The sequence below is a fragment of the Nyctereutes procyonoides genome, unplaced genomic scaffold (genome assembly GCF_905146905.1).
Source record: "Nyctereutes procyonoides isolate TBG_1078 unplaced genomic scaffold, NYPRO_anot_genome, whole genome shotgun sequence".
Lineage (NCBI taxonomy): Eukaryota > Metazoa > Chordata > Mammalia > Carnivora > Canidae > Nyctereutes > Nyctereutes procyonoides.
This window is the reverse complement of record NW_026575046.1, coordinates 64,130,203-64,156,484: the sequence shown is the minus strand read 5'-3', so window position 1 is coordinate 64,156,484 and position 26,282 is coordinate 64,130,203. Positions and strand designations below refer to the sequence as shown.

At 34.5% G+C, this 26,282-nt stretch overlaps 1 protein-coding gene across 6 annotated transcripts in view; it reads right to left on the bottom strand.

The window, feature by feature from the left end:
• Window positions 1-26,282, bottom strand: part of PPP3CB (protein phosphatase 3 catalytic subunit beta) — a 53,070-nt gene that overhangs the window by 19,231 nt on the left and 7,557 nt on the right. For all 6 annotated transcript variants that reach the window (XM_055325359.1, XM_055325362.1, XM_055325360.1 and 3 more), the window contains exons 2-9: window positions 19,938-20,138; window positions 19,134-19,258; window positions 15,510-15,621; window positions 13,242-13,387; window positions 12,835-12,974; window positions 12,653-12,730; window positions 12,452-12,546; window positions 9,539-9,664 (exon numbers count right to left, since the gene is read on the bottom strand). In XM_055325359.1, the coding sequence (XP_055181334.1) occupies window positions 9,539-9,664; window positions 12,452-12,546; window positions 12,653-12,730; window positions 12,835-12,974; window positions 13,242-13,387; window positions 15,510-15,621; window positions 19,134-19,258; window positions 19,938-20,138 (1,023 nt within the window). The remainder of the gene's footprint in view (window positions 1-9,538; window positions 9,665-12,451; window positions 12,547-12,652; window positions 12,731-12,834; window positions 12,975-13,241; window positions 13,388-15,509; window positions 15,622-19,133; window positions 19,259-19,937; window positions 20,139-26,282) is intronic.

The following is a 26,282-nucleotide window of genomic DNA, read 5'->3' as shown; positions in this document are numbered from 1 at the left end:
AAATAAGTCTTTAAAAAAAAAAAACCAAAAAACTCTTAGAAGATATCATAGAGGAAAATCTTCCTTAGTTTGGATCAGGCAAATTTCTTAAACACAACCCCAAAACATAAGCAATAGCAACAACAAAATAGGAATTCATCAAAATTTAAAACTTTTATGCTTCAAATGACACCATCAAGAAAGTGAAAAGACAAAATATAAAAATTTAAAAAAAGTGAAAAGACAGGGATCCCTGGGTGGCACAGCGTTTTGGCGCCTGCCTTTGGCCCAGGGCGCGATCCTGGAGACCCGGGATCAAATTCCACGTCGGGCTCCCAGTGCATGGAGCCTGCTTCTCCCTCTGCCTGTGTCTCTGCCTCTCTCTCTCTCCCTGTGTGACTATCATAAATAAATAAAAATTAAAAAAAAAAAAAGAGAAAAGACAACCTAAAGAGAAAATATTTACAAATGATATATCTCATAAGGAACTTCTATCTAGAATATACAAGGAACTTTTACAACTCAGTAATAAAAAGAAAACCCATTTATTTTTAATTTTTTTAAAGATTTTATTTATTTATTCATGAGAAACACAGAGACAGAGGCAGAGGCAGAGGGAGAAGCAGGCTCCATGCAGGGAGAACAATGTGGGACTCGAACCTGGATCATGGGATCAGGACCTGATCCAAAGGCAGACGCTCAACGGCTGAGACATCCAGGCATCCCAAAAGAAAACCCATTTAAAAATGAACACAATATTTAAATAAATGTTTCTTCAAAGAAGATAAGCAAATGGCCAAAATACTTTTAAAGCTATGGTAATCAAAACAGTATATAGTACTGGCACAAAAAAGACACATAGACCAATGAAACAGCATAGAAAGCCCAGAAATAAATCCATGCTTATCTATCAGTTAATCTATAACAAAGGAGACAAGAATACATAAGAGAAGACTGTCTCTGATAAATGATGTTGGAAAAACTGGATAGCTACAAGTAAAAAAATGAAACTGGACTTCTTTCTCATACCATACACAAAAATAAACTCAAAATGGATTGAAGACCTAAAAGTAAGACCTGAAATCATAAAACTCCTCAAAGACAATAGGCAGCAAACTCTCAGACACTGGCTTTAGCAATATTCTTCTGGATCTCTCCTTAGGTAAGGGAATCAAAAGCAAAAATAAACCCCTGGTACTGTATCAAACTAAAAAGCTTTTACACAGTGAAGGAAACCACCAACAAAATGAAAAGGCAACCTACTGAATAGGAGAAGATATTTGCAAATGATATATCCAATGAGGAGTTAATATCCAAAATATATAAAGAACCCCTACAACTCAACACCAAAAAACCAAACCAATCCCATTAAGAAATGGGCAGAGGACTTGAATAAACATTTTTCCAAAGAAGACCTACAGAGGGGCAACAGACACACAAAAATATGTTCAACAAATGCAAATCAAAACCACAATGAGATAAATTACCTCACATGAGTCAGAAAGGCTTGTATCAAAAAGATAAGAAAAAAGTATTGGTGAAAATGTGAAGAAAAAGGAACTCATACACTGTTGGTAGGAATGCAAATTGGTGCAGTAACTTTGGAAAACAGTATGGAGGTTCCTCAAAAAAAAAAAATAAAAATAGAAATACCATACGATCCAATAATTCTACTTCTGAGGACTTACCTGAAGAAAAAAAACACTAATTCTAAAAAATATATGCATTCCTATGTTTATTGCAGCATTATTTAAAATAGCCAAGATATGGAAGCAACTTGTGTCCACTGATAGATGAATGTATAAAGAAGATGTGGCATGTATACAAAATGAAATATTACTCAGCCATAAAAAAAGAATGAAATCTTGCCATGTGCAACAAAATGGATGGACCTACGCGGTACTGTGCTAACTGAAATTAAGTCAGACAGAAAAAGACAAATACCATGTTATTTTACTTATATGTAAAATCTAAAACACAAAACAAAACAAAAACAGAAATAGACTCATAAATACAGAGAACAAACTCATGGCTGTAAAAGGACAGTGGGATAGGCAAAATAGATGAAAGGGATTAAGAGGTACAAATTTCCAGTTATAAAAGAAAGTAAGTTACAGGGATGAATGGTACAACATAGGAAATATAGGCAATAATATTGTAATAGCTTTGCATAGTGGTAGGTAGTTAACTATACTTAGGGTAAGTATTCCATAGTGTACATAATTGTCAGATGACTATGTTGTACACCTGAAACTAGAATAACACTGTATATCAACTATTCTTCAATTAAAAAAAATATTTTCTAATAAACACAGGATTTAAATAAACATTTCCTCAAAGAAGATAAACAAATGGCCAAAGAGCACATAAAAATATATTCAAAGCTGTTATTAGGAAAATGCAAATCAAAACCATAATGAGACACAACTTCATATCCAAAATAATGGCTATAATAAAAATATACATAATAACAAATGTTGGCAAGAATATGAAAAAGATGGAACCATTATACACTGCTGGTAGGATTATACAGCTGCCTTGGAAAACAGTTTGGCAGATCCTCAAAAGGTTAAACATAAAGTTACCATATGACCCAGTAATTCTACTAGGAAAATAAACACGTATGTCCATACAAAAAGTTGTACATGAATGTTCATTGCAGCACATTTATAATAGTTAAAAAGTGGAAACAAATGTCTTGCAGCTAATGATTGGATAGACAAAACGTGGTATACAATATCACTCATCATTCAGGGAAATGCAAACAAATCCATAATGAGATGCAACCTACCAAATGACATATCTGTTAAGGGCTAGTATCCAAAATATATTTAAAAAACCCTATACAACTCAACAACCAAAACCCAAATAATCCAATTAAAAAATGGGCAGAAAAAAGAATGGGCAGAAGACATAAACAGACAATTCTCTAAAGACATCCAGATGGCTAAGAGACACATGAAAAATACTCATCATTCATCATCAGGGAAATGCAAATCAAAACTACAAGGAGAGGGGCAGCCCCGGTGGCGCAGCGGTTTAGCACTGCCTGCAGCCTGGGGCGTGATCCTGGGGACCTGGGATCGAGTCCCACGTCAGGATTCCTGCATGGAGCCTGCTTCTCCCTCTGCCTGTGTCTCTGCCTCTCTCTCGCTCTCTCTGAATGAATAAATAAATAAATCTTTATAAAAACAAAACAAAACAAAAAACCAAAACTACAAGGAGATATCACTTCACACCTGTCAGAATGGCTAAAATCAAAAGCACAAGAAACAACATGTGTTGGTGAGGATGTGGAGAAAAAGGAGCCCTCTTGCATTGTCGGTGGGAATGCAAACTAGTGCAGCCACTGTGGAAGATATGGAGGTTCCCCAAAAAAATTTAAAATAGAACTACCCTACTATCTAATAATCACACTACTATTTACCCCCAAACAAAAACACTAGTTCAAAGGGATATATGCATCCCTATGATTATAGCAACATTATTTACAACAACTGAATTGTGGAAACAGCCCAAGTGTCCCTCAAAAGATGAATGGATAAATAAGTATAAATACACACACACACACAAACACATACACACACACGTACAATGGAATATTATTCAGTCATAAAAAAGAAAGACATCTTGCCATTTACAACAACATGGATGGATCTAGAGGCTATAATGCTAAGCAAAATAAGCCAATCAGAAAAAGACAAATACTATACAATTTCACCCACTGCGGAATTTAAGAAACAAAAAAAAAAAATTAACAAAGGGGAAAAAAAAGAGAGAAAATCCAAAAAACGGACTTGAAGTGTAGAAAACAAATTAATGGTTTACCAGATCGAAGGTGGCTGGGGAGATGGGTATAATAGGTAAAGGGGATTAAAAGTACACTTCTCTCTTTTTTTTTTTAAAGTACACTTCTCTTGATGAATATTGAATACCATATGGAATTGCTGAATCACTATATTGTAACACTGGAAACTAATGTAGCACTGTGTATTAACTACGCTGGAATTCAAATAAACTGTTCTTTACCCTCCACACCCAAAATAAATTTATTTTAAAAGTGGTATATTCATATAATACAGTATTATTTGTTCACAAAAAGGAACAAAGTCCTAATTGATGCTACAACATGAATAAACTTTGAAAACATTATAGAGATATGCTAGTCACAAAAGATCACAAATTATACAATTCTATTTATATGAAATGTCCAAATTAGGAAAATCTATGGAGGTAGAAAATAAATTAATGATTGCCTAAGGCCAGCAAGGAGAGGCAGGAGGAAATGGAGAGTGACTGCTAATGGACACAGGATTTCTTTGGGAGGATGATGAAAATGTTTCAAAAATGACTAGTGATCATTGCACAACTGCACAAATATACTAAAAACACTAAATTGTAGGACAGGTTACCTGTATGGGATATATCTCAATAAAACTTTCATTTAAAAAGCTACAAAAAAAAATAAAGACACAATATGAAAGCATGAAACTTAATTAAGCATAACATATTCAGGAATTGGTTATTCTGTATTATGGCTAGAACACAGGGACTAAGACAAGAAATAAAGAAATGAGGCTGAAGAAAGAGTAAGAAAGGTCCAAAGAGACTTTGTATGACACATTAAGGTTTATCTTCAAAGCTACCAGAAGTCATTTATGAATAATAAATAGTAGCTTTTAAGCATATAGTACTTTTCATCCTCTGAAGAAAAAGCAAGAGAGTAACAGCATAGCAGTAGCCAAAGAAAGATAACAAAGGGGGAAATGTCTTTTATCCTTAAAGATCAGATGGATTTGAACAATTTATGAAAGAACTTAGTAGAGAGAGTTTAAAGATATAGAAGATCTAATAGATGAAGCAAGTTTCCTGAAAAAGTAGAAGCATAATGGAATCCAAAATCAAATTAGAAGGATTAGCTGTCGATGGAAGGGTCACCTCTTCAACAAGACAAGAATTCAAGGTGAGTGCAATTTATAAAGCAGAGGAGCAGTACATAGAGAAAGCTCCCACTAGTGGTATATGTTTCCTCTGAGAGTGAGGGAAGTGGCTACAAAAAGAATATTTAATAGAAAAAAAATTAATTGAGAATATGTCCAAGGGGGAAAGGAAAAGGAAGAAGACTAGTGACACAAAGAATTTTGGGGTACTATCAAGAGCCCAGCCAATGCTAGCCATCAAAGGGTGGTACCACTTCATATCTCTAGCAGAGCTTTATACCCTGGCTATAAGAATGGAGAAAATGGATGGTTGCATTTATTAGAGCTAAGATGTTTAAGATAAATGAAGTAGAAAAAAAAGAGAGAAAGGAGTTTGAAGGTGTGTTAAGAAGAAGAGAGGTGAGGAGGGATCTAAGAAAATAAAAAGGTCAAAGGCTAAGCAATCCCAATGAAGATCAAGAGCAGTATAACTAGACTGAGGGGTTGTTTAAATAACAGGTTTTCATCAGAGAATGCTAATGGCAATATTACCAGACTAAAAACATCCAACTCAACTTCAACCATCCCTCCCCTGCAACATGCAAACTTGTTATGTCTTACTGATCTTACCTCTATAGTTCTTGCAGTTCTCCCCTGCTCTCTCTCTCTCTCTTTTTTAAAATATTTTATTTATTTATTCATGAGAGACAGAGAGAGAGAGAGAGAGAGAGAGAGAGAGAGAGAGAGAGAGAGAGAGAGGCAGAGACACAGGCAGAGGGAGAAGCAGTTTCCATGCAGGGAGCCCAACATGGGACTTGATCCTGGGACTCCAGGATCACGCCCTGGGCTGAAGGCAGGCACCAAACCGCTGAGCCACTCAGGTGTTTCCCTGATGTCTACTTCTAATGCTACTAGGGTTTCATTATATTTCCACTTGACTCTTGATGGAGCTTCACAACAGATCTCCCAACTTCTAGTCTTTTTTTCCAGTCCTTTTCACCAATTTTTCTAAATGATTATCAGGGTCATATTCTGTTTCAATTGCTTCCCACCAATGTTCCAAATTCTCTGTGTGGTGATCAAGATCCTCATGATCTAGCCCCAACTTAACTTTTCATTCTTTTTATACTACTGTCTTCCATACATCATAACTGTGAATCAATCTGAACCCCTCAACATTCGTCAGTGGCCTTATGCTCTCTTGCTTTCTTAGGCTTAGTAAGTTCCCTTACCCAGAATTCTCTTGCTCATATCTACCAGCACAATTCCAGTTCCACCATTCTTCAAGCCTTGGTTCAAATACTACTTTGACCAAGTACTACTTTGACCAAATACTACTTTGACAAATATAATCTACCTCTCCTTTCAATTCCTACAAAACTATGTCTCTCTAGAGCACTTACCATATCACACATTAACATTATTTATATATCTTAAGTCCTCTAAAAGGCCTAGATCTTGTGTTTTTGCATTCTTAGTAACTTAAATATAACAGACTTTCCCCCCCAAATCTACTAAATGAATAAATATTACATGTATGACCTTCTATGGAAGATCACACTATATTGGATCCTCTAGAACAGAGTTCTTAAATTGGGGCCAGTATACCAGAAGGCCCTGAAGGAGGCTTACCAATTCACTTCAGATCTATGAGCATCCTGAAAATGTTATGTTTATGTACAAATGTACACATATTTGTACATGAATTTTTCTGGGGCAAAAGTCCATAACTTTCATCAGATTGCCAAAAGGGTATGTGTTAAGAAATTAATAAAAGGTTTTGTGTAGTTACTTTAATAATAAGAAAGAGTCCTTACCTTTTAGAGATTCATTCTAAAATATTTATAGCTACAAAAGAAATAGCTGAAATATGATCCAATAATTAAAGTGTGGGGTGGGGAACAGTGGATGGAGATATAAATGGTACAACACTGGCTATGATTTGATAATTGTTCAAGCTAAGTAATTGGTACGTAGCAACTCATCATATTATTCACTCTACTTCTGTATATGTTGGAAATTTTCCAACACAGGACTTTTCTTAAAGAAATAAAAAGTCCCAGGGGTGCCTAGGTGGCTCAGTCAGTTAAGCAACCAACTCTTGATTTCAGCTCATGACATGATCTCAGGATAATGAGATTCAGCCCCACAACAGGCACCATGCTCCAGACAGTCTGCTTGAGGAATCTCTCCCTTTGCCACTCCTCGAACTTGCACATGTGTAACCCTTGCACATGCACATTCTCTCTCAAATAAAATAAAACTTAAAAAAAAAAAAAAGCCCCCAGAAGGTTAAAAACCACAGATTTCATCTAACTATAGGATTAAATCAGCCTCTAAGGAAGCATCTGGCTTAGGTTAGTTGCTCCTCAGAGACTGGATCAGAGTCAAACTGGCTTTTTTTTTTTTTAAGGTTTTATTTATTTATTCATGAGAGACACAGAGAGAAAGACAGAGACACAGGCAGAGAGAGAAGCAGGCTCCACGCAGGGAGCCCGATGCGGGACTTGACCCTGGGTCCCCAGTATCATGCCCTGGGCCAAAGGCAGGTGCCAAACCGCTGAGCTACCCAGGTGTCCCCAAACTGGCTTTTTCAAAGTGGGACAAGTGATATCATTTGCTGCTACTCACAAAAGAAGAAAATTTTCATTAGAATCAAGTAGTTAGGCTATCTAAACGGCTAACAGGTAATAAAATGGAATATGCAAAGAGTCTGAAAAAATCATACTGTGCTCAAGATTGGTTAAGATTCTATTTGTGCATAATGTTCAAATTTGAGCTTCATATTTTTAGAAAGACATGAATACTTTGGAAAAGATCCACAGGAAAAAAACCAAAAATGGTCAAAAGGTTTGAATACTTCCTCATCTTATAAGATGATTTACAGTGGCAAAAAAAAGAACAAAAGATTACTTAGTAGCAGACTTCAAATGTAGGAACAGATAGAAACCTACTGATTATCCATCTTCACTTACGACAGATCCACAGAAACTAGATTAAATTTCCTCATCTCTCAAGAGGAGCCAGACTGCATGATTATTAAGTTCACTATTAGTTCTAAAATTTTATGATGTCCTGGTTTTTGATAGGTACATTAGTTGAGAAAAGCTATTATCTCTATTTCTTTCCTTGTTTAAACATTCATAGCACAAATATTTAGACTAAAAATAATGAAATATTTCCTTATTGTGGAGGTATTAGGGAATCAAATTAAAATCTATGAAATGTCCATTTTCTTCCTACCTCATCCTCTCCTTTCTTTCCACCCCCCACCCCACTCATATTACATTAAAATAGTTGAGTTGCAGTCTAGCCTGAAGGCAGGAGAATGAGCAAGATGAATTCTTAAATTCCCTTTAGCCCGATGATGCTATGATTGAACTATTTCTCATATACCAAAGATAGAAGGTTATAAGTGTAATGCATCCCTTGCACCTAAGCCCTTTACTGGCCCCCTTCTCAAATGCTAAAGTGGGTAATTCTATCTCCATATTAACTTAATGGTGACCTACTGAGTAACTGATGAAGACTAAAGGCAAATTTCAAAAAAATGTTTAACATATAAAGTTTAAGTATTAATTCTGTATTTTAGAACTCCAAATTATGTTGGCAGAAATAACATATCCCAAACAGAAAGGAACATTTTGTAACATGGAAGAGGTGAGAAAAAATAGAGATATAAACAGTTTTAAAATCATGTCTGTACTCTCATACTCTTATTTTCCACATATGGAAACTGAGGCATTGCCTTGTGGAAAACTTAACACTAAAATGGAAAAGAAGAATGTGATAAAGTAAGGAAATCCTAAAAATTCTACACAACTAGAAAAAAAAACCAAAATTTCTTAAATAGCATTTATGTTCTCTTAAAAAGCCTATTAAGTATATACTAATATTTTATTTTTTAAAGATTATTCATTTATTTGAGAGAGAGAGAGAGAGAGAGAGAGAGAGAGAGAGATAGCGAGAGAGAGCACAAGCAGGTGGGAGAGAAAGAAGTAGGCTGAGCAGGAAGCCTGACACAGGGTTCAATCCCAGGATCATGACCTGAGACGAAGGCAGATTCTTAACCCACTGATGCACCCAAGCGCCCCTATATTAATACATTATTATTGGAGATTATCAGAAAGCATTACCACACTAAATTTGTATATATATATTTTTACAAGAAGTAGTATTAGGTTTGAACCTAAATTTCTCTTTATCATTTTCAAGGTATAGAATGCTACGACTAACACTAGCCAAAACTAGGGTTATTAAATTCCCCCATAAATTGCTCTGACATCCCCCAAAAGTGGTTTTAAAATGCGCAGAAGTGTCCATTTCAAAGCAAAGCTATCCCTCCATTCCTTCATAAAAGATTTAAGCTAAAGAAAAACAGAAAGAAAACCCAACAGCTGAAGACAACATCAGGCTATTTATAAGTCTTCTCCCAGTCCCCCAGACACCCTCACATGGGGGCTATAAACAGCTAACCAAAATATCTTTGAGGCTCTCATATCCACACCCACTGACACAAGTAGAGCTGAACCCACAGTGAAACTAGACTTCAGTTTCCTTTAGCAAGTATGTGCCTCTGATAGTAAACTGGAGTAAATGTAACAGTAATAAAACATTAAAAAAAAAAATAAGAATCATACCTTTTTCTCCAACAAATGGTAAAGACCATGTGAAGACATCCATAAAATTGGGCAACCAGTAAGGATGTGGAGAACAGTTAAACTGTCGAATATTCATCACATTATTTTCATACTTTAATACAGCAGCTGTAAGATAAGTTCGAATGTGAATGTAACAATTTGTCTTTAGCTCCAAAACTCTTAACACATATAAAAGAAAAAAAAAAATACTGTTTTAAAGGGGTGGGGAATCAAGGGGTGAACTGAATGAGGACTAGTAGAGGGAGACAGGATCTAATTTTTAGTAATAATACATTTTTGTTTTTAACACACTTTTATGTAGAGCATAGTCAGATCGATACTTATTATTAATGAAATTTCCAGATTATTTCTAGAATGTTTTACTTTATAAATCAATGACGAACATGCACTAAATCCAAAATTGTGAAAACTCAATTTTTAGATATAACATAGAATGGCAATGAGCAATTTTCTAGGTTTAAAAGTTAATACAAGTTGGAGGAATTTAAAAGGATCTTTTTAGTTATGGGCAACCTAAAAAGTCTAGCTGATGGTAATAAAGCAAAAAACAAAAACAAAAGCAAAACAAAACCCAGGAAAAAAAACAGTTCTTTATGATTGAATGAATGTATTTATTTCATTTAACATGGGAATTCAAGTGAAACTAGTACAAAGAAATATCTCATTTCAATATTTTTTCAAAGAAAAAATTCCATTAAAAATACCAAAAAAGAAAGTATTTAACCAAATAACCCAAGGGTAACATATTCATCTCAATTACAAGTATCTTTCTGAAGTTTCAATATATGAAAAGAAATAGTATCTTAAATTAACTACATAGATTTCAGCCACTGGTTGTATTATTTTATGGAATACTGGGTTATATTCTAATCTAAGCTCTAGCACATACTAGCTTTGTAATGCTTGGTAAATCATTTAACTGACCTGTTTCTCATTTATAAAATAGGACTAATATGTCCACCTTGACTACCTCAGAAGTTTGTTTTACGATCAGGGAATGTATTTCACGTGAAAGTATTAAAAAAAAAAGTGTAAAATGCTTTGTAGACATTATAGTAATTAGATGGTTCCTTTTTTTTTCTGTTTTAATGAAAAGCACAAAAATGCAGATATTAAATTCCAAGATTTGGGATTCTAGCTAATACATAGTCACAAGCAATATACTCTTTCCCTTATGAAATAAAAGTACTTTAAACTTAGCCTCAGAATTTAAGGAATGATACCAAGTTTTCAGCTTCAAAACAAGAGAGAGAATCTAGAAAATTGCTTTACAGATGGAATGAAACATTACAAACATATCCATACCATGTAAACACTCAAATCATTAACACTAATGTACAGACTAACCATTACTAAGAGACATTTGATTTTGACAAGACAGATTCAATGGTTTGAGTTTCTTTTCTGAATACTCAGAAAAGTGATCCCTTTACCCCATAAATCAAACTAACAGAGGACAACCAATAAGACAATAATCAACTGAGCACTGAACACTAAGTCCTGCAACACTGACAAGGAGAGGTCATAGTTGAGGTATTAGAGCACTGGTAGAAAGTTAAATATAGCACTCTATTCTGTTCTTGAGAATGAAGTCAAAACTTAGATACATTTCTCCTTAAAAATGAAGACACACATCATTAGGTGACTTCCTTAGAAATTTTGAAATTTGTAAACCAAACTAGAATTTAAAAGAATATTTTAGTACTGGCATAATCCTTATAGGCTGCACTAACACTAGCTTCTGAAGATGAACAACTCAGTCAATGGTATGGGTTTTTTGGTAATTAATACAGTATTAAGTTTTGTAACATATTCTGTATCAAAGTTACCATATAGCATGCTACCATTTGATTTCAGGCAAATGTTTTAATCTTTTAACCATCATCTCCAATAATCAAAGAAACTGTTCTGTTTCTCTTTTGAACTTCATGACCCATATTTAGCAATGACCTCATTATCTCTCTAATACTTTTAAAAGTCTTTAACCTTCTGTTCTTTCCTCCTGGTACATCTGCTCCAGTGACCCTAGAAACTATGGCATAGTCAACTGAATTCCAGACTTGTCAAGACAGAACAGGAGCTGGCTTCTTAATTTCCTCTTCTGAAAATGTGAACTACATAAACATACCCAAGCTCATCTTCAATTTCTTTGGCACACACTTAACTAGATTAAGATCCTTTGGTATTATCTGTCAATAAGCTATCTATGTTCAAAATTAAATGAAATCAAATTATTATAGACAGATCAAATCTGGAAAGAAGAAGAGGGAATGGAAACTAGTGAACAGAAGGTAAAGAAAAAAGATGCTAAGAAAAAAAGGAAGAAAGAACAGTAAAAAGAAAAGAAAGGGAAGAATATATTCCTGAAAGGAGGCCAGAGTGATCAAAGTTCAACTATAATCTTCAGAGTGCAATGATAAGACTGTGGAGGTAAAAGTAGGGAATAAGGAAGGAAAAGAGAATCTAGATCAGTGAACATTAAACAAGAAACATGATAAACTAAATTAACTATACAGTGCAAATACACAAAATGGTCAAAGCAGCAGCAGCAGCTTTAATGCAACAAGAAAACATTCTCTTGATTATAAGGGGAAAGATTTAAGAAAGGGGAGTCTGAGAAAATTATGTTTGGTTTCTTGACTAAATTCAGAACATTTTTTTATAAGACAGCTTTTATGAGCAACAAGTTGTGGAATGGTCACATATTATTTAAGTTTCACATTTTGGATTTTTATTTCTTGTTCTCTCCCCTCCCTTATATCTTATACTTTTTTATAACGAGATTTGGATAGTTACAGTTTCAAACAATGCCTCTTTTCTATTATTTTCAAAAAAAATAAGTCAATTAAAAAGCTAAGTTGTTTAACAATTTTTTTATCAACAACATCTTACCTTTATTATTGTAGACATCTAAGTAATTAGGTGCCGAAAAAATTGTTATTAATGAAGGGAACCCTGTAGTTTGACTTTTTCTGTACATTCTATAGCTGTAAAACAAATAGCTTAATATGCATCGTAAAGCATCAATCATGAGTTACTAAGTTTGATTTGTACATAAGGTGTTAATTTGGGTCAGGGAAACAGAATTCTTACCCTGCATCTTGAGCTTCATGAGCTCTAATAATCGATAACAAATTATTGTTTTGCAAAAATTCACACACTGCTGGATAGCTGTGGGGGAAAAAAAGTAAATTAAGTAAAATAATGGTTTTCTATATGAAACATTTACTATTTTAACAACTAAAATGTGTTTAATCTTGGATATTTTTCCTTACTTATAAAAATAAGAACATCCTCGAACTGTATTGTGACTAAAATGTTCCTGTGATTTTTCATTTCCAAAATCTTCAGAAGGATCGGACCATAGCAAGTCACACATTGGTCCAAATGCAGGTGGCTCTTTGAATCTATCTAACTGTGAAAGAAAGAAAAGAAAGACACAAAGAACAGAAATAACTTGTCAAAAAGTGAGAATAGAATGGACACAGGAAAGTGGTACCAACTTTGAATACTGTCCATACTATATTGTTCTGAATGGTTAGAAGATATTTCCTTAAAATATTAGTATATTAATTTTTACCATTACCTAATCATGGCAGTGAAGAGAAGTTTGAAGCTTTTACTCTCTACCCAACAAAGTACTATAAATAGGAATCATCTCGGAACTACAATATATACTCACTCTCCTAATATCATCCAGTGTGTGTATTTCTGGTGAAAGTCCACCATGAACACAAAGAAATTGTTGATTTAAAAGTGCAGCAAGAGGCAGGCTATCAAAAGCTTCCATACACGCTTCATAGACTCTTTCTGAATATTTAATTTTACCTAGAAGAAAGAAAAAATAATTGATAATCACATTACTAGTTGATCATTTTGAAGATAGATAGATATAGATAGACAGACAGACAGACAGACTAGTAAAACCAAGGCAAGAAAACTATAAGACACAGAAAACAACCAAGTGGTGGCCATGGGTTGAAAGTGGGTATAGGGGTGATCATAAAAAAGGGAGCAAGAAGAAATTTATGGAATAATGAAACTTTTTTGTATCATGACTATGGTAGTGGGCAGTTCTATGTGTTTGTCAAAAGTCAGAACTAAACACTAAAAAGAGTGAATTTTACTGGATACAATTTTTTTAGAAGAGAAGTATCTTGTCCTATGAGAATCAATAAAATAGGCAGTATTACTGGTATTATGAAGACAAAATATTTGCTGTCCCAACAATTTAATATGGATATGCAGCAGATCATCATAAAATATTACTTAAATAAGTCAAATCTCTAAAAATCTCTAAAACAGGGATGCCTGGGTGGCTCAGAGGTTGAGCATCTACTTTTGGCTCAGGGCGTGATCCTGGAGTCCTGGGATTGAGTCCCACAGCAGGCTCCCTGCATGGAGCCTGTGATCCTGGGATCGGGGATCAAGTCCTACATCTGGCTTCTTGCGTGGAGCCTGCTTCTCCCTCTGCCTGTCTTTGCCTCTCTTTCTGTGTCTCTCATAAATAAACAAAATCTTTGCAAAAAAAAAAAAAATCTCTAAAACAGCTTAACTCTTTACCTTTATAGGCCAGGTAAGGCTAAATCAGAACTATACTTAAATAGTTTTAATACTTTATTTTATTCTAAGAGTCAGTGACTACTTTGTTGTTACAGGCAAGGCTACTACATCATAACAAAACTCAAGGTCCACCCAATAAAAAAAAAAGAAGATATCTTATTCATGTTGGAAGAACAAAGGGGTTCCTCTCATCTACAACAAATGCTTAAAATGGAGAGTGAAGCATGAAGCCAAGAGACAAACTCCACCAAATCTGTCACTTACTTTTAAGGAGATTAACCTATACATCCCTTTGTTCCTTTATATCTTTAAAATTTCTGGCTATTTCATGTTTTTGCTGGAACTTTGGTGGGCGGTTTGTTTTATTAATTATCTAAGAAAAAAGAGCTTAGTTCCTTTTCCCCTTTTAAATATTGTAACATTCAAATATGAGAAAATATATATCCAGCAACCAGAGGTTCCAAATTGGTAGTACCTTGTTTTCCAGCATTGTAGTTTTTTTTTTTTTTCAGCATTGTAGTTTAATAAATTTTAAACTGACTGCTTTTTGGTCATGTATGCATTTTCCAAGTCTCAGCTTTTATTCATTTATTACCTTATTTTTTACTATTTTTTTATTTTTATTATGTTATTATTCATAACCTATTCATTTAGATTACCCACCTGATCTTGAAGTTATAGGACTCTGTGCCTTCTGCCATTACTCACCCACTGTATTTTTCTCCTTTTACTGGAAGTCTCTAGTAATATGATCTTTACTGGATCATGTTTTGAATCTCCATAATTCTGAAATTACTTCTACTTTTAAAACTTAACTCTAAACTTAATATAGTCATGAATATTAACTTAATAAGCACAGGGTTAAAAGGTGTGAAAAAGTCAAATACTGATCTACATAATATTGTTGTTTCTGGCTTAGAAGCAACAATAGAAAGAAATACGGTAAACATTGTAGGTTTAAAAATTTCAGTTCATTAATAGCATGTTTGAAACAATCTGCAATGATGACAGGATGAATAATTTAAGAATCTTCATGAGAGAGCTTCAATATTGGGGGACAAAAATCTCCAATGCAACAATAATTTTTTTTCCTTTTGGTTTTTATTCTTCCTGTTAGAAAAAAAATCACTTAAACATTAAAGTTATATACAAAACTCAAAACAATTTCTAAATATAGCTATAAAATCAAACTTAATAGGAAACAATGAAATGAAAACATCTGAATAAAACACCATTAAACACTAGAGAACTCTTGACAATAACACTCAAAGCTTTATATATTTGGACACAAAATCTGTTCTTACATGTTGCACTGTAAAGTCTTACTACCATTATCACTCCAAAAGAATACTGAGGAAATGAAAATATTTCTCATGACAATACTCACATTCCTGCTTAAAGGTAAAATATTCAGTAAGGTGTCTGCATTCATGATTGCCTCTCAGAAGAAATAATGTGCTTGGGTACAGAATCTTCAGGACCCATAAATATAAGACACACTGCAAAAGAAAACATTTTAAGTAAATTTACCTTTTCTTTTGATTTAGCTAAGTTGTTTCATCTAACTCTATTGTCCTTACAATCTCTATTACTCTTTATTATCTTTTTCTCTTTGTCCTTTACTAAAATATAAGTTCCATGAAATCAGGGACTTTGTCATCTTATTCACCTCTCATCTTCTACCCCTAGAAAAGTACCTAGCAAATAGCAGCAGAGTAATAAATATTTGTTGAATGAGTCAATCTACTTAATTACTTTAGATTTACAGATTGTTTGTTATAAAAACAATTAGCATATTGGTATCCTTCCTAGGTAATCAATAAATAAAATAATTTGAAAATAATAGCATCTACCATTTATTACTTACAATGTATCAAGCACCATATATTTAGTACTCCTCATTTATTCCTCAAGCAACCCTATGAAGTATGTAATATTATCTCTATTTTACAAATGAGGAAACTGAAGCAGAGTTCAAGTTAACTTATCTGAAATCATAAAACTTTTAAGTAATGCAGATAGGATTCTGATCCTCTGATCTTAAGCATTATGCCACACTGACTTATGAAGGCCAATAGCCATCTTTTATGTTTATTTTGTTGGTATGTTTGTTGCCCTACATGAGGTAGGTGCTTATTACCTAACTGATTCAAAGAAAGTATAATTTTTAAAAATTTTATTTATTTTTACCTTTTAAAAAAATCGTTTAATTTAAATTCAGTTAACTAATATATAATGTATTATTAGTGTCAAAATAACTTTTTTTTTTAGTTTTTTTTTAAAGTAAGCTCTGTACCCAATGTGGGGCTTGAACTCATGACTCCAAGATCAAGAGTCACACGCTCTACCAATTGAGCCAGCCAGATGCCCCTCAAAGAAAGTATAATTTCTTAAATAAGAAGAATTTTTAAACAGTTTAGCAGATACTTTTCTTAAATAGATTTATTTATATTATTTATATATATGTGTGTGTATATATATATTTTTAGATTTTATTTTAAGCAATCTCTACACCGAACATGGGGCTCAAAATTACAACTCCAAGATCAAGAATTATATGCTCTACGAATGAGCCAACCAGGCACCCCGCTAAACAGATTTAACATAAGAAACTCACATTTTACTTACTTGGTTTAAAAAAAGAAAATCAGGGCACCTCAGTGGCTCAGTCAGTTAGGTGTCCAACTCTTGATTTCAGCTCAAGTCATGATTTCAGGGTCATGGGATGGAGCTCAACTTGAGCTCCATGCCCAGCACAGTCTGCTTGGGATTCTCTGTGTCCCTCTGCCTCTGCCCCTCCCCCTGCTCATACTTATTTTCTCTCTCTAGAATACAATGTGGTTATTAAAAATGCTATAAAGAAATAAAATCTTTAAAAAAAAAAAGGAAAGACATTTCATACGGAAATTAGCTTGGTTTACTGAATTTTATACAAAAAGAAAACAAACTTTATTTTTAACAAGTTAAGGTACATTAAAATGTAACTATTCACACCTTCATCTTATTCACAAGGAAAAAAAGAAATTAAGCCAGGGAAATACTTATTCAATTCTACCTGTCTTTTTTTCTTATTGTGATTCTTAATTATTTTCCTTTTCTAACAATAAATTTATTAAGAGTCAACCACAAAACACTCTAATACAAGGACATGCACACCGATATGTTTAGTTACCAATAAGCTTCCTAAAATTGTTCATTTTGTTGTTTTTGTCAAAGCCCTCTATCTTTTTCTGTTAAGAAAGACCATCTTCTAGTTTCCTTGAAGCTTTGAGGGAAGTTTGAGGTGGGTGATGACAAAACTACAAATAAAGGAAGAGCAACTCAGAGGTAAAATTCCTTAGGGAATTTAGGTCCACAGAGCCCTGAATTCCTTTCCCCACGAAGAATCCTAGCATAGCTAAGAAAGGAGGTTAAAAATACTGGAGAAGGGGATATAAACAACAGGAACCAGCATGGACATTCACCAGATAAAGCTTCAATTGTCTACTGGGAGAAGTGGTTAAGAGTATAGGTTGATGTGTCTAGACGGCTCTGCTCTGATTTCAGCTCAGGTCATGATCTCAGGGTCCTGGTCAGTGCAGAGTTTGCTGGAGATTCTCTCTCTCCCTCTCCTTCTGCCCCTCCCCCTGCTATGTCTCTCTAAAAAGAAAAATAGGCGTGAGTGGCTCAGTGGTTGAGCATTTGCCTCCAGCTCAAGGTGTAGTCCTGGGATCCAATCCCGCATCAGGCTCCCCTGGAAGAGTCTGCTTCTCTCCCTCTGCCTCTCTCTGTGTCTCTCATGAATAAATAAATAAAATCTTTTAAAAAAGAAAAATAAATAAAATCTTAAGAAAGAAAAAAAGAGTACAGGCTTAGAATAAGACTGGCTGTACTGCTTTCTAACAATGTGTCCTTGGGGAAGTTTTTAACCTTTCTAAGCCTCAGGTTCCTCATCTATAAAACGGATAAAATAACAGTACTTACCTCATAATGTTGTGAGGATTTAATTAATCAATGTGTGTTAAGTGCTTAGGATACGCTTGGAACATAATAAATGCTCAACACAAACATCTATTAGTAGAGCTTTTATCTAGCAATTTTACCTCTAAGAATCTACCCCAGAAATAATTTAGCAAGTATGCAAAAATGTATAAATAACCTAACTCACTGAAGCATCATTTGTAATGGCAAAAAATTAAGAACACCTTGAGTTTCTATTCTTTATTATTAATAAAGAATCAATTAAATTAACTGTGGTTTGTTTATTCAATAGAATACAATGTGGCTATTCAAAATGCTATAAATTTATATATACTGACCTGGAAAGACATCACAGTATAGGGATATATGAAAAAAGCAAGTTACAGAACAACATTATAATATGGCCACATTTTCATTTTAAAAAAAGAAGAGAGAGATGCATATATTAGAAAATGCAAATTGTTCCATATTTACCTTATTTATATAATCAGAGAAATAAAAGGAGCAAAAAGAACCATGTACTGTTAAGTAATGATTAACAGGTCATTTTAATGCCTCTTAAGTTTTTTAAAAAGAAATGAATACTTCCACAATACACAAAAGACTTGGGTCTTAATAGCTATAGAAGGTGGAATAGAAGCACTAGGGTTTAAGCAATAAAAATATTATAGTATGCTTTATTTAATCAGAGAAAATTCAATTAATCTTTTTTCACATGGGGTAATGCCTGTAGGGGCAAGAGAGAGAGATAAATAGCACTAGCTCCTTAGGGCCATAGACAACAGGACAATAAAGAACTTTCAGTTTGCATATAATTTCCACTGGGAAATATGACAATTACAATTGCATAAACAAAGTAATACAAAGAAAATAGAATAGTTTGAAAAGCAGAAGAGAATAAGCAGTAATTTTACCTAAAAACTTCAGAATAGCAGAGGTATTAAAAAGAACCCAATATAGGTATTTTAAGGAACTTATTTTACTAAGAATTAATGGAAATCATCTATGGTAACACTTAAAAGCAAATTAAATGACAGTATATGATTATTACCTCTATACTAAAATAACCTCTGTCCACATAATCACCAAGAAAAAGGTATCGTGTATTAGCAGGTGATCCTCCTACTTCAAAAAGTTTCATCAGATCAAAAAATTGGCCATGGATGTCACCACACACTGAAACAAGAAGATTATTAGATATGAAAAAAAACTCTGAAATAACAAATTTTACTTAAGTTCTAATTTCTTTTACATAAGAGATAATGTAAATTCTATCAAGAAAGGTCTCAGAAGAAAGTCAGAGTCAATGAAGAGTACTAACAGGGATGATGTATACCCAGGTGTTCGTGTGCTCAAAATCTAGAACAAGATGTAACAAAAATAATGAAATTGGTAGTCAGTGACAAAATTTTCACCTAAAATTTATAAACTTCCTCTTTAGGAAGCCACACATCGGGTTTAGGATTACAAAATTATAATGGTGGCAGTGAAATCTCCAACCTAAGGCAATGCTTTCTATTGACTGCTATGCTAACATTGAGGTATTTGCCCCTACTAATTGACAGCAAAGTAAATAAGAATTTGTTGAATGAAATTGAATTATGGCCAACACAACTGATGAAACCTTCACAAAAGTATTTTAGACCAATTTCTACACTCAGGTTACTTAGGAGCATGTTTATTCACTGAAAACAGGCAAAAAAAAAAATACAAAAAATAATTTGGAAATTCAAGATAATGTCCTTGCAATATTAATTGAATATACCACAGATTGAAGGGTAAACAGCCTTATATCCAGACAACTAAATAATGGTATAATCTTAAAAAATAATATCCAAAACATAAACCAGTGTACCTGTAATTGGAGCCTCTACTTCTATCATGGTTTTCTCTCTCCGAAGGATGGCAGCACCCTCATTGATAATTCTAAGTGCAATTTCTTCATCTACCCGACCTTCTTTTACTAAGTGGTTCTTCAGAACATCAACCCTGGGTATCCCATCCATATCAAATACTTCTTCAGATGTCAAGCGATGTGTTGGGGGAAAAGGTACAGCTGCAATTTTTTTTAATTAATAAAAAATAGATCATTATTAATATATTAACATAAAAACTAATCAGTGGATCTAGGTAAATAAAAGTAAAACCTGAAAAGCTGGAGTTTTTATTTCTTCCTCATTTATTGGATAGAGGTGTTAATATTTTTAAGGGTTTTTTAAAAAAATAATAAAATTATATTTTAATTAATCTACATATAACCACATGTTCTTTGTTGAGAATTATTAGAGAAATGAACTTCCTCAAAAATTAAAAGCTCTTTCAGGGTAACTAGTTTTCTTTAAGCCATAACACTTTTTGGCAGAACTCTCAAATCATATTATATAGATACTCTTTATCTTAAATGAAGTATAATAAATGTAAACTTATTACCACATAACCATGAATAGAAAGAAATCCAAAATATAAGTTGAACTACCACATTTCTAAGAAAGTTAAAAGTGATGTTTTCTGGCCAACTTAAAAAGAAACTTTTAGGGACATAGATAAAACAAATATTATACAATTTAAATTAATTTAGATACACATATATATTTAAAACAGCATGAATAAATCATGATAATTTTGAAATACTGCTTTTTCTCCTACCTCCATGTTTCACAAAACACTTTCGTTCAAAATCTTTATGCTCATCTTTGGCATCACTGTATTCCTTATCGTTGGAGTCATTTTTGAGTCATCTAACACTCTTTTCAAAGGCCAATCATTTTCATTTCCATTTAAATTTTTGATATAGCACTTTTTGAATACACATAAAATGCTATCACTGCAAATTTATCCTAAACCACAGTTCCCATATTTATTAATTATCAACTGCACTCCTTAAAACTGTTATTTGTTAAATGGAATAGAAAACTATAAGGCCTATTTTCCATAGTATCTACCACAATTCTGAGGAATTTTTCTAGGAAAAATTACTGTATGTTAAATTTATTAGATTCCTTTCTTGCTAAAAAAAAAAAAAAAAAAGATTCCTTTCTTGCTGACTCCAACAAGTAACCTCATTACACATTCAAAATCAGTTTGAAGTAGTTTTGGGCTGTTGACCAAATCGTACTTTGCTTTTCAAAATAAAGCCATAGAGAAATTTATAGTAAGAATCTACATATTGACTCAAATTAAGAAAAAACTCACTTTATACTCAGGCATACAGTATATAGTATTTTCTTGATGTTTCACAGTCATCATGTAATGACCAATTACTATACAGAAGACTGGAAATGTATAGGACCAATTGCTTCTTCAAATTTCAACTTAAAAAAACAAACTAAAATCAGGAGCCTGGGTTAAAATTATATGAATGACCTGAGAAAGAATAATAAATAACCATGTTCTATTTTACCAGGAAAAAAAAATTAGGAAGAACTCAATTCTTTAGAAGTGAGATAAGAACTAAGGCAGAAGGATGTCAACCAATTCTAAAAGACTTTGAAATTACTAATTCCTCGTTTTCTTTGATACTAAAATAAAATTTGAACTTACTTATTTTCTCTTCATTAGAACAATTCCCACTACTTTTCACATTTAAAACAAAGCATTAAAATACATTTTGTTTCCCTACATACAGTAGGTCTAGATTCTAATAAAATAAAAATCTGTCAAAGTATGTTTTTCTCCAGCTGAAGATTTAAACCAAATTTGCCCCATCTGTAAACCAATTATTTAAAAACTACAGATTTTAATAACAGATTACTAAATAAATCACAAGTTACTTTGGGACATTATAAAAATGAAAAGCTTAAACATCTCTTAAGTACAAATTTTTGATATCAAGATGGGATCTTATTTTTCTCATCAGGACAAGATAATTTTTTTATCACTCTATTCAGAAAAACAGATACTGTTAAGATGCTGCATTCTAGATTATGTATACTTTCTAATAATCGACAACATAATTCCACTACTGGCTGAATTCTATTCAAAATACAAAACCTCCTAAAAATCCAAATGGGAGACCATTCACCCCCTCAACTCAACCAGTCACCAGTGTTGTTTTCATGCACGTTGTGAATGCTCCACTGCAATTCACATGGAGGTATTGCCCCCTCTTTTACCAACAGCCAAAATGTCTTTATTCACTTGGAAAAAAGCACACATTGCCTCCATACTCATAGGTAAGTCATTCATAGACCTATGCTTTTTCACTTCTTTTTCAATTCAAGCATGTTTTTTTTCTTTTTTTTAATTTTTATTTGTTTATGATAGTCACACAGAGAGAGAGAGGCAGAGACACAGGCAGAGGGAGAAGCAGGCTCCATGCACTAGGAGCCCGACGAGGGATTCGATCCCAGGTCTCCAGGATCGCACCCTGGGCCAAAGGCAGGCGCTAAACCGCTGCGCCACCCAGGGATCCCGTATGTTTTTTTTTTTTTTAAGATTATTTATTTATTCATGAGAGACACAAAGAAAGAGGCAGAGACATAGGTAAGGGAGAAGCAGGCTCCCTGCGGGAGCCCTATGTGGAACTAAATACCAAGACCCAGGGATCACGACCTAAGCCAAAGGCAGAAGCTCAACCACAGAGCCACCTAGGTGCCCTACTTTTTTTTTTTTTAAGGATTTTATTTATCCATTTGAGAGAGACAGCATGAGAGAGACAGAGAGAACTCGAGCATGAGACAGGGCAGGGGGAGAGAGAGAAGCAGATTCCCTGCTGAGCAGGGAGCCGGACCCCCAGGTCTTGATCCCAGGATCCTGTGATCATGACCTGAGCCAAAGGCAGAAGACAGATGCTAAACTGACTGAGCCACCCAGGTGCCCCAACACATGCTTTTACATTTCAAGGCTAGCTGGAATACAGGTGGAAGGGTGAAGAAATGAAATGAATAAATGAAAGTAGATGAAAACTACAGAAAATCACTGTGGTTCTAACAACACAACACTGAAAGAAAATGAAGTAAAAGAGTACATTTTAGTATGTCAGTAAATAAGGCATGTGGAAAGGTATAAGAGGGAAAAAGCTTGTCCTCTTTGGAGGCAGGAGAAAGGAACTGTGGCAGGTGATCTGACCAGGCAAAAGAAAACCAACCAAATAGGATTTAGCCTCATGGGGATTAATTACTGACCCTACTGGTCAAGAGACTCAGAATTTTTTTTCATCAAATATTAACTTTCAATTACTCTGTTTTGCAATTTCTAAGGCATTTTAAAGCATCTCCATCTATTTTCAGGCTTTTAAATTTTTTTCTTTTTATTTCGAAATCATCTTCAGTCAATTATTCCTGCTTTTTTAGGATTTTCTTCCTATATATTTTTTTCTCTTTATTTTCAGACTATTTTTCCTACTCTTCTATATTTGTGATAGGGAAAAAGCAGAGCTTAAATGTATGTAAATGTAACATAAATGGTCAATAACCGAAATGGCTAAAAAGGAAGATTGGCCAGAATTAGCTAAAGAGCTACAAAATAATCTCAAATCACAAAATTTCCAACACTAGAAAACCTGATTTGGTAGTATTACTTTGACCAAACTGTTTTGTTGAGAAATTTCCTTTAATCCAAATTTTGGCATGAAGCACATATCTGTAGAGTAATCAATAACATTCACAAATTAATTTCATCCAGATTTAATGCATGGTGGCTGAAAAAAAAAAGAGTCTAAAGCAAGTTTTAATTTAGGAAGTTGGAAAAATAAACCAGGGATACTTATTGATCAGGGATGGGGAAAGGGCATAGATATTACTTTTTCTATGACTGGGTTAGGAATCCTAGAAATCAACTAATCCTGTTCCCCAACTCTAAGCAAAAACTACAAATTATTAGCCCCTTGAGGCCACCAACAACAGGAGTGCCTGCAGCCTTTGCCAACTGACCAGCTTTACTATAAAGTACCATTCAGAGGCCTAGGCCTCTCTTCTTTAACATTAATGGCAACTATCCAAATAAAATTCTGAATTTTTCTGTATTTCTTTTACACCATGCCATATCTGGCAGTTCTTCTCCCTCTCAATCCTTTTCATTTAGGCCTCCAGAATTCCCATTATATATTTTTTAACTCACCTCTCTCCCCATACACATATACACACAGCCTCTTCAGATCATCTCTCTAGCTTAATTAAATCTTAGTTACTGAAGGACAGCACTTTTCAAACTTTTTTTCAAAATGCATGCTGCATATTTTTCCACACTCCACTACTATCACCAGAAAAGGCTTCAGTCTTAGTGCAGCTCCATATTACCACTTCCAATTTCATCACTCCAATGAAGAAAAAAATACCTTCTCCTTTGAGGTTCATGCCTTCCAGCTAGTTTATCCTTGTCCCTTCCATCTACTTAACCTTCTAGTCATCTCTCACATCCAACTCTGGTTCCTGGCTTGCAAGCCTTCTCCACTCAATCCCATCATCGACATCCATGTGGGATGATTTACATAAAACTTAACCGCAGTATTTGAGCTCCATTCCACTTCAATTCCTCAGCCTTGCCCATAGTTACTCTCTGCCTCTGAAACCTGAACTGCAATCTCTCTCTCCATGATTGAAACCTCCTATCCTTCCAATCCCCCTCTCATTACTCCCTCTGTTCTTCAATTGTATTAAGAAACTGGAGGGGCACGTGGGTGGCTCAGTCGGTTAAGCGACTGACTCTTGATTTCGGCTCAAATCATGAGTCAGGGTCCCAAGATGGAGCCCCATGTCCCGCTCTGAGCTCAGCAGTCTGCTTGTCCCTCTCCCTTGCTCCTATCACCACTCTCTCTCTCGAATCAAGCAATCAAATCCTTGAAAGGAAGGAAGAACGAAAGAACGAAAGAAAGAAAGAAAGAAGCTGGACAGCCCCTCCTTATCAATTCCCTTCTGGGATATCTTTGTTTCTTACAGTTTTAAAGGTATTCCACCATCCACCCACCTTTTAAAAAAAAATTTATGTATTTATTCATGAGAGACAGAGAGAGGCAGAGAGAGGCAGAGAGAGGGAGAAGCAGGCTCCATGCAGGGAGCCCAACGTGGGACTTGATCCCAGGTCTCCAGGATCACGCCCTGGGCTGAAGGTGGTGCTAAACCGCTGAGCCACCCGGGCTGCCCCATCCACCCACTTTTTAAACATCTTAAATTACTTTGCCCTTTTGTCCTCTTCTACCTAAGGGAAAACTGCCAAGTCTTGGATGAGTTGGGTTCTAAACTTGGGTGCTTAATATAAAGTTATCAAAATGGCCCAGTGCTACTACAAATTCACCATCTCCAAATGAGTCGTGGGCATTCCCCAGCAATCCTATTAAACATTCTCTCTCCCATGCTCCTCAGTGAAGATTTCAAATAGTCTCCTTTTTCTTGAACCCTTTACTCACTTTATCTCTTAGTTATCAAATTTGTGTCCAATTTCAGAGAAAATCAAGGCCTTCAGACCAAACTTCACTTTTTTGCTCCTCTCCATCCACACCAGTACGCATCTTTAAACTTCTCCCCATCTCAGGGAAGAAGTACTCCTCCTATCCTTTACTAAAGGATCCCACTGCATCCCACTCCCCCACCCTCTTAATTTCAATCACCCTCCTCATCTCTCCCATGGTCCTACTGTTTTGTCTGCCTCTGGCTCTCCATTGGGTCTTTCCTTTGAGCATATAAACATACTTACATGTCTTTAAGGTCTTAAAAATCCAAACAAGAAACTTTCCCTTACTCCTCATCCCTGTTTCTACCCTGGATCTTCTCTGAAGAGCATTGTCTTTCATCACTACATACCTGGTGATTAGAACATTGTTACTAATGAATGTTTACTGGATTAATGATATAGTTTCTAAAACATATCCTGACACTAATTTATATAGTAATGACAATAAATTTATACTGCTTTATTTACAGTTTACAAAATATGTACTTTTACATACATAAACTGATATGATTCTCAGAGGCATCCTTGGAGTTTGGTAGGGCAGATTTTGTCCCCACTTCAGAAATGGGATAAGAGGTTCAGATAAGTTAAATGGATTTCTCAAGGTGTAAGAGGTAGAAAGAACCATGGTTGAAATTGAGGTCTTCAGGGCAGCCCAGGTGGTTCAGCGGTTTAGTGCCGCCTTCAGCCCAGGGCATGATCCTGGAGACCCAGGATTGAGTCCCACGTCGGGCTCCCGGCATAGAGCCCGCTTCTCCCTCTGCCTGTGTCTCTGCCTTTCTCTCTCTCTCCCTTTCTCTCTCTCTGTGTCTCT